The 9,965-nt window shown below is 30.9% G+C and overlaps 2 protein-coding genes across 3 annotated transcripts in view; one reads left to right on the top strand and one right to left on the bottom strand.

Moving 5' to 3' along the window:
* Nmdar2 (NMDA receptor 2) overlaps window positions 1-9,965 on the bottom strand; it is a gene marked incomplete at its 5' end in the record, with an annotated part of 971,135 nt that overhangs the window by 199,630 nt on the left and 761,540 nt on the right.
* LOC106678073 (uncharacterized) lies at window positions 1,531-8,504 on the top strand. The gene is made up of 4 exons (XM_014416369.2): window positions 1,531-1,706; window positions 3,386-3,603; window positions 4,791-5,017; window positions 8,281-8,504. Exons 1-4 carry the CDS (start codon window positions 1,643-1,645, stop codon window positions 8,468-8,470), a joined length of 699 nt encoding a protein of 232 aa, XP_014271855.1. The 5' UTR covers window positions 1,531-1,642; the 3' UTR covers window positions 8,471-8,504.

Here is a 9,965-nt window from a genome sequence, read left to right on the forward strand (position 1 = left end):
TAAAGTTTAGGTTAAGCACATTTTTGGCAGCAGTTCCAACTACGTCTACTTCTTCTGACTTATAAATATTGATATTTAATACATCTCTCATGTTTACGACCTATATTACTCTTTGATCCTTTCTCTTTTTGATAATGAAAGTAGAGTCTGACAGTCTTCAGTATTACATATTTAGTATTAGAATACATATTACAAAATAAAAATATTAGATACTATATACTTATAGCATCATTAGAATCTATAACCAAAAACTATACATGAAGCTTTTATTTTATATTTACTCAATCAGTAATATATATTTTATTGTTTTAATTTTTTTATTTATTTTTCAAAAAAAAACTTATATACGTATTACCAATATTATTTATTACAATTATTAATACACCCAATTTTGCTGTCTATAAACGTCCTTATTTTCCCATATTTATGATTCTCGGTAGTTCATTCGGTTTCAAACGGCTTAGGAATCGGTCATCTCTGCCACTTGTCGAGTATCTTTAGGTTATTGATGTACAGTCTGGTCAAGAACTAATTATTCTCATCTATTTTTGAAGGTTTGAAGGTAAATAATTACCTGATTTGATTCTTAATTAGCAAAAAGTGCGCTATAATGTTAAAATTCCCTTGGCAATGTACTCGCAGACTCCTCTCCACGTCCCCAGTGTCTCCGTCTCTTTAAATTCAAAAATTTTTTTAACAATAAAGTAGTATTACCTCCACACTATTAATGTTTGGTTTTTGGCCCATCTTTTGTTTCACGTGTATTTGCAATCCCATAACTTTAACGTAAACAGAGAACCGGGTGCGTAGTCAACTCCCTTTTCGGCTTATCTTTTCCTTTGGGGAGGAAGGGTAAATGATTCTTATTTTATTGAAAATAAAAATAAACTGTTGAATTTAATAACATACAGGCAATAATAAAATGATCTATGAAATATATATTCTGGAAGTTTATTATCTCAGAATGATCTCTGAATTTTAGATTATAAGCCAGGTTTATGTAAATTTGAGGGAGGAACACTTTTCTGACATTTTCTTATTAGAGTTAGGTTTTTAGAAAATAAATCAACCGCTTTTTTGGAATATATTTTTGGGGTATTATACCTTGCCGAAATAATGAGTACAGCATCTTGAGTTGTTGGAAGTCTGGGAAAGCAATTTAAAACAGTACAAGATGGTCCATTTACCATCTCAACCAAATTTATCTTACAAAGATTGCTAGAGTTATCTTCGTGATTTTCAATCAAATACTACATCTTCAAAATATAACTTTGCCCATACGATATAGGAGCAAAAGCACTTTTCATAGAAATGAAACATTATATATTTATAAATATAAAAATTGATTGATATATTTGGCTTGCATGGTGGATTTAATTTATGGATCATGCTGTTTATAGCTGATTACAAAATGCTTGTATATTTTCCAATGCTCGATCAACTCAATACTGAGGTTGTTTCCCATTGCCTCTTTTAGCAACGAAAAAAAAAATTAACTGTAGGCTTGAGTTGGTATGTTGGTATGCACCATGTGTCAATGCAATCGCTACACATCATCTGTTTCTGTTACAAATATTTGATGATCTAAATGCACTCAGTGGATAGGTTATAATATCATAGATAACTATAGTATGTCTTTCCGATGGATTCGTCGAAGATATGTGCATCTATTGTTGATGATTTATTGGCAAGGGCGTATTTCGTAGGTAAGACGAGATGGTGCACTGTCATCTGCTTGATCAATAGATAAATGGGATAATTAATTGCATTCTCTGCTGTTGACAACCGATTTCTCAGTGCATCAATCAACTTATATAAAATATTATTTTATATTAACTATAATAATTCTTAAACATTTATAATCTATCATTTATTCAAATTTTTTTTTTCTCACTAGAAAGAAGGGTAGGGTTAAATGACCTGTTTTAAAACTTTATAACCTATTAATATTCATTTAAATTATAATTTCTTTGTATCAATCGTTGAATTTGTGAGTTGATTTACTAATTGATGAAAAGAAGAAAACATATTTTAAAATTATTTCAATTTTTACCAAAATCAATTATACCTAAAAGAACATGAAGAAGTTATTTGACTTTTTAAATAACTAAGAGTATCTTTTTAATTCAAACATTTTTATAAATTACTTTAATTGTAATTATTCGATTCTTATCTCGGTAAACCGATATTTATTCCTCCGTGTCTCCAAGAAATGAATAATGTCACTCCCACACTGTGAAAAAAAAATGTTATTTACAAACAATTATAAAAAATGTAGAGATAACTCTTGCAAGTGTATAAATAATTGATTCAATGATTGCCAGTATAAGTATCATGTATTTTTTATTATTAATATTATTATACCTTTACTAGTATAAGTATATTTACAATTGTTCGATTTAATCTTATTTCCAAGCAATCTTTTAAAACTGTGTTTTATTTTATAGGTTAAAAATTATTTCACTAAATAATAACTTGATGTAGTCCTAACAGATTGGAGTGGTTCCTGATTGATTTTTTTTTCCTGAACATTTTTTTTTTTTAATACCGGAGCAATTATTGCGTATTATGAATGCCTACATATATAGACATGTAAATTAATTGAAATTTATTAGGATAGGATAAAAGTATTTACATTTATTTTACAATACTTTATGTAATTAATTTTTGGGGGGTAGCAGGGTGCCTCAGTAAGACGCTGTGCTACTAATTCTAATGACCGAGGATCTAATCTGGCTGTGACGGATAATTATTTAATTTTTTACTGTAGCCATGATTCAACCCTGTGGGCACAGTCAATTCAACCATATGATTAAGCCCTTCATGGTCCACTCAGGCTCGTTAAATTGGTACTATTAATTTGGGGAAATTATGTCTGTTTCCCGAGATTACCTCCTTGCACAACCGCTTTTTAAAAAACGGTACTTTCATACTAAGTACTCGATCCCTGACCATGGTTTGTCAAGATACAGATTTTCATTTTTCATTTTCAATTACTTTATTTTTAAAAAAAATTGCACTGAAATGTAAAATAAAATCTTCAAAGTTTCGACGAATTTCTACAATTACTTTATCTTCAATAATAATAATATTCTGAAGCCCATTATAGTGTATAGCCGTCAAATGAAAACTCGAGTTAAGGGTGGAACCTACCTATGTAGTGATGAGTTACCTCTGGTAAGCCGTCAGAGCTAACTTAAATGGGGAAGGAGTTCCCCAGTCCGTACTCATCAAATACTAGGTTGTTACCAAACTGAGCTGTTCTTAACTTAAGTGCCCATAGTATATAAAACCATCCCACAAGTTAATCCTTACTACTTAAATTAAATCTAATATTGAAATAATCATGAAAATATCACACTTCACCATTTTTTAACGATTTAAGCTGATGTGGTTCTCAAATGCTATGAAGAAGTGTTCCGACCTTCTGACGATGAATCGGAAACCGAAAATGTGGAGATGGAGGAAATGTTCAAGATCGTGGGAATGGACAAAGAAATTAGAGAATTTGTCTCAAATAGATCTGTAGAGTCCTCGGCCACCAGCTCTGAAGAAAAAGTGTGTACTATAACTGAAAAAGAGAACTGCCAAATGATGTATATTGTAAGTAGTAATTAAATTTATTGACTTAATAGTAATTCAACATTATTCATGTAGAAATAATATTGCAGTCATTTAAGATAAATGTATGTATCACATATGTAGGCAATTTCGTAAGTTTTTCCGTTTAATGCAAGATAGAAGGAACGTACAGTACAACATCTTTTATCTAACCATGTTTAACGTTAAACATCATTGTGCGAGTAATATCATGACGAGAAACCAACCAAATATTGGAAATGACGGCAGAAATCGATCTTTAACAACACTAAAACTCGCGTGTTAAAAGAATTTTTACAGGGCTGGTCTTCACCACACGTAATTTTTCTTTCTTATGTTTAAAAATCAGTTCTATTCATATGACTCAGTAGTGAGAATATGGGCGAGCTGGTACACTTCCGTGAGCAGCCAATCAGAAGCCAGCAATATGGTGACGTCACACATGGCGGGAGATTTGAATTCAAATATTCGGCTCGACCCGCCCTTAACCACTCACGTGGTCTGTCACTTGGTCTATCACGTGATCATTAGGCAGCCAATGGAAGGCTAGTATTTGGTCACGTGACCCCCTGGGGATTTAAATTTAAATTTAGTTCGCCATAACCTTAACCGCTCACGTTATCATTAGGCCACGCCCTCTTTCAAGTCACGTGACTGCCACCAGGGGCTGAGTTTACTTGTTTTTTTGCTGTTTGAGAGGCTTATTGGTTTTGAAAGAGGCTGAGTCTACCCGGCCGCCATTTTGTTTTTGATAGCCACCATATTATTATGAGGGTCTCGCGTTCTTGTGAAGTGATCTTAAGTTTGATTGAGAGTGGTTCAGTATTTTTTTTAAAAACCTAATGGGAACCCAGATAAGTGGACAGTATTTAGTAATCTATTAGGACAAAAACTAGTAAAGAATTAATTTAGGGGCACCTATGAAGTATAATTTTAAAAATAAAAAAAAATGTTTACTACATTTTCTCTAACATGGGAAATAGAAGATGTAAACTTCAAAATCAACATTTAATATTATTGAGTACTTTCATATAATCGGGGAGGGGGAGGGACATTATTGTTGGTTTATTCGAAAACGATCAGTTGGGAGCTGTTTTTAAAATTAGTTTGATTTCCCGTCATAATATAATTATAAATTAATTTACATGTATCATGGTGAAAAAATTCTTCCCCCAATGACAAATGTCTAGAACAGTCCCGAGAGCAGTATGGAATCCGTTGCTCTGCAGACTCCAAGGTTCTGCCAAGGAGACGTAACTCCCGGTGAGTTCGCCGATCCAGATCCTATCTGCTACATGTCCAACCTGGGGCTGGTGAGGGACGAGAAGATCAACAGTATCTACAGTATGGATGATGACTATCTTCGGCTCCCTAGGCCTTCCGATCTGTCTTTCAAGAAGGAGGAACTGTACAGAAAGTAAATTTATTATTATGATAAACGTTGATTATTATAATGATAAAAATTCTGGCGGCATTAGAGCCCCTATCTCATTATCATAAAAAACATACGATTAGTCCCAATTCAAATAATTCGTAGCAAGAAAAAAAAAATCATTCATAAATTAAATCATACGGGAATAAACCATAATTGTAGGTAATACGGTCTCGGGAAACATTTCTTTCAAGTAACTTAATGAGTGAATTAATTATATTACATGGTTTTGTAAAGTTTTATATTTCATGGTTGTCATAAAGCAATTTTCGTTACATTAGAACATACCTTAACTTTATTTTCATACATCTTTTAGCATTAAGTATTTTAATGTATTCAATTATTAACTTTAATCTTAAAAAAAAATATTTATATTCCATTTTATCTTGTTAGGATAGGCAGGAGAACATTTCAAAATATGTTCAGCAAAATAAATCTTTGTCATGGATAAAGACAACTAATAGCTAATAAGAGGGAGATTTTAATGATTTATTAAATTTAATAATATTTCTCAGAAGTACAAACCTTTACCTGGTGAACAATCACTCATATTTCTCTCACATTAGCAATCCGAATAGGAAATTACTAATTTTTAAGTTACCATTTTCGTAACTAATATTCATAATTGGACTGTAACTCGACAGTAACTAATTTTCATAATTTTTTTTTAACAATTGTTTAGTTCGTTTACAGTCTTATTCCTACGACACCATCATTCTTTTTTTGTTCACCGTTGCAAAACTTTTTTGGTCATCAACGCTGTTTATTTTTTATTTACCTCTGATAGTATTTAATCTATCATTATTTTGGTTCATTAATTTTTGTTGAATTTATATGTTTCCTATTACATTTCTATAAATATATATATATAGAATTTACATTCTCATTATATTATTCCATTTTCGTCTCTAAGGACAGTTGATATGTCAGGCATTAACCCAAAACCATTAAGGTACACGTATGTAAGTATGTGCATTCTTGAAACATGTGGCTGGTTTTCATATTGTTATTATAGTATTTACATTTGGGTGGCATCTATTTTGTGATAAGATAGGAATGAGTGAGTCTCGTGTGCCCCATTCCTAATCTAGTCAGTACGGCCTCCTCTCTACAACATTTATAGCTGCAAATACCCCAGGGATTTACCTAATTTTTTATAATGCTTAGTTTATTCACAGAACTTTCCTTCCACGTATGCTGGCATCTATTTTTGATTTCCTTTAAAGAAGGAGTTAGCATATTTCTGATGGTGTTAAGATTGCTTTACTTCGTTCCAGATGAGTGAATACTTTTCACTAGCAGTCCGATCGGCCAGTTCATTTCCTGCGAGTTCGACATGCCTCATGAGATCTTTTTAACACAATAATGGATATCAAACTTTCAATGAAAATCTCACGTTTATGTTTTTCTTTAGGGTGGTTTTAGCTTTGAGATTGCCTAAGAAAATCCATATTATTTTTAAAGTTGTGGTTGAAAATCGTAACCTAAATTTAGGCGCCAGTTTTTTGAAAAAAGTTCACATAAAGTACTATGAATAATTTTCGCCTAGTACATACAAAGACACTCCCGTACCCTAACCGAGGTAACGTACCAAAAAAAAAAAAACAAATCTTCTTAAATTTATTCAATTTTTTATAAAGATTTCAAACTTTTATTTATTGATAATATTACAATCTTCCACAAATTTGGGCGATGGGTAATAGTGATAATTGTACACCTTCATACAAAAATAATAATAAATAAAATAGAATTAGTAAATAAATATAAAAAATAAAATCTCTCTATCTATGAAAAATAAATAAATGAAATGTATATAATGAAAATAAGCAAAGTAAATTATGTACAATATTTAAAATCCCGACGGGAATAGGAGACTTTGAGATAAATAGAGCAATATTTAAAAGGCACCTGAAATTGGAAAACGGTATTTTGGATATTTTATCTGTCATTAATTGTGGATAACAGAATGAAATGGGCTCAATCTATTTTTGATTTGGATACGAAATCAATCTAATTCATTAGAAAAATAGAAGTAAATAAACCTTACAATTAGTAAAATTGGTACTACATTTTTTTTTTTTTTAAATAGAATATAATGAGTGATCATCATTTCGAAATTAAAACTTAATTGAACTATGTAAATGACAGACAATGAATTACTAGATTCGAAATAATTTCTTCAACAAACTAGAACATCAAACAAATTCTATACATAAAATCAAGTAGCATTTATATAAAAAATGTCTCTGAATATAGGGCGAATGCTTGTAGAAACACAAAAATTATAGAATCCAAAACATAAAAAAGTATTAAAATGAAATACGGACTATGTGAAAAAAGTAATCGTATTTTCAAAATAGAAATTAGATTATAGGAAAATGGTGCGGGGGTTGGTCAAAAAAGAAACTCATTTATAGGGGAATTCTGTCAGATAGAAAATGAGAGGTTACTCAAAAATAGTTTTCTCTGCTATTTTATGTTCCTTTTAAGGTTGCCTCTTGGAATTAATTAGATTACAGTTTTACTAATAACCTTCTAATAAAAAAAAGATACTAAATCTTTCCAAAATTATAATATTAATATGTCTCCTGTGCCTTTGTTATTATTATCAGTCACGAACACGACAGTCACAGTGATTTTAATATTTATTTACTATAAATGTATAGTAAGGATGAAAATTAGATCGGCTCTTTGTTTGAGCTCTAATTAAATCGACAGTTAGAAAAAAAAGGGTAAAACTCTAATAATTTATTTATTTTTTATTTACATAGGTACTTCAATCCATGAATAAATAATAAATATTCAAATTGAACTGAAACAAACCAAAACATAACCATTCTCATTAACACGCCCTTGACGACATTGATAACGCCCTCTCTTTTATACGTTTTGTAGGGGATGGAATAATATGAGTGACATACATATTCATATTGGGGCGCGGGAAAGACCAATAAGCCCCAAATAGCATCAGATAAATCATCTTTCTTTCCTTCATTTTTTTTTTCGTTTTTGTTGGCCTTCAATGGAGTTCAATTCCATTCTCAGTCCGTCATTAACATGCATAGCTGAGGGTTCCAGATAGGCAAAGCGATCCCTGACACGAGAGATTTTACTCAGAAGGAAGGAAGAGTTGAAACTCTTAATAACTGCGAAGTCTGATTTCCTTAACAATTATGTTAACTTAATATAGAATAAAAATAAATTTGATAAAAAACCAACAAAATAATCACTTTTCTTTTTCATTTAAGTTGCAGCAAAGATGGAGGCGTGTCTGCAAAACATATCTCTCACAACGAAGATAACGAAAGAAGACTTCCGCGGTTTCAAGACAGAAAAAGAAGAAAGCCAGTATCAAAATTCTACAGCTGCATGTCATACATTAGTGAGTACTTCTTTCGAAGAAAGTTAGAAGATGCAGAATATCATCCAAATAAATAGCTTTAAAATAAAAATCATTGTTTTGATAATTTTATATTTTTGTGTTGTGTATTCATTTATTTATTTATTTCCACCTCTCCCAGCCTTATAAGGAATACAGGTGTGCAGCAGCATTTCGATGTTGCATGCCCATAGCATATTTGTGCTGTGTATGTGTCTATTTCAAGTCAGAGGTACATTTATTTTTGGAGTCTCCAACCCTTAGTTTTTCCCTTCTACAAACCTGTTTCACTTCTACTATTCTGGTTTGATGGAGTTGATAGAACTTGATAAGCATCTTTCAGGTGCTTCAGATAAAATGCAGGTTGCTCCAAAATTATATTTAGAACAACAATGCGTTATAAACAACGCGCTAGTTAAAATAACTGTTTTTTGTTTTGTTTTTTGGTAATATTTGAAAAGTAACAAACATTAAAAAGAAAAAATTAAAAGTTTTTTTTTTTGCTTTCTTGATTTTTATTAAAGAAAATCAAATATTTTATTAAAGTATTTTTTATTTATTTATTTTCATTTTTGTATATATTGTATATATTTAGATATATTAAGTATTAAGTCTTTTTTTTATCGTACTAGTTTGTAAATACACTTAAAAGTTTTAAAAAAAAGGTAAGGATGTCACTGGCAACTAAAATTATTTTTGAATCTGTGGAATCATCTAAAAGTACACGCCCATATTGTGATCACCAATCGGTAAACAAGCTTGTAATAGGCTGTTTTGTTGATTGAAGAAATAGCCAAAATTTATCAATTGGATCCCTTTGTGTAAAGACCTGTTTAATATGTCCATGGTGCTTCAGGGGTCAATTAATAACAATATATTAAAAGGAAAGCCCGAAATAAACAGAAATGACCTCAGATAGACGAAGTGGAAATTTATCATATAAATTTATACAAGTGAAGAGATGTACAATTTAAAAAAGTTTTCTATCACGACTGGGGTGAAGGTAAAAATATAAGCAACTGGCTAAGAAAGGTGCCGCAACGTCACAAAAATACAAAATATTTTATTAATAATATTATATAATTTTAAATTCAGAAATGTCGGTCCAATGTGTTTCAAAGGTTTATTCCTTAATTTTTTTATTAATATTATAAAGAAAACCTATTCCACAGCATTGTAGGTCATACACATGTTGAACGGGATAGTACATTTTCAAATCAAAAACGTGGGGATTATGAAAACCCCGAAACCTGTAGGGGAAAATTTATGACTTGATCTTGATTCCGAGGAGCATGGAATACGCTGGGTCATGATTTACATCAGATCAAGTGTGCGCATACCGATAGGATAGCTAATAATTTACCAGCTTCTTAGCATGAATTAACCCATTGCGTACCGAATAAATCATTATAGATGTGCAATTTCACAATCAGAACAATCAATTATTTTGCTCTTTGGGTGAGGAGAGAAGGAATATATTTCTTTTATATATTTAATACAGTCAAACAATTTGAGCAACGGAGAAGTACAATTAAATGAACAGTTATATATATA

This window comes from Halyomorpha halys, unplaced genomic scaffold (assembly GCF_000696795.3).
Source record: "Halyomorpha halys isolate HHAL.00 unplaced genomic scaffold, Hhal_1.1 Scaffold121.1, whole genome shotgun sequence".
Taxonomy (NCBI): Eukaryota; Metazoa; Arthropoda; class Insecta; order Hemiptera; family Pentatomidae; genus Halyomorpha; species Halyomorpha halys.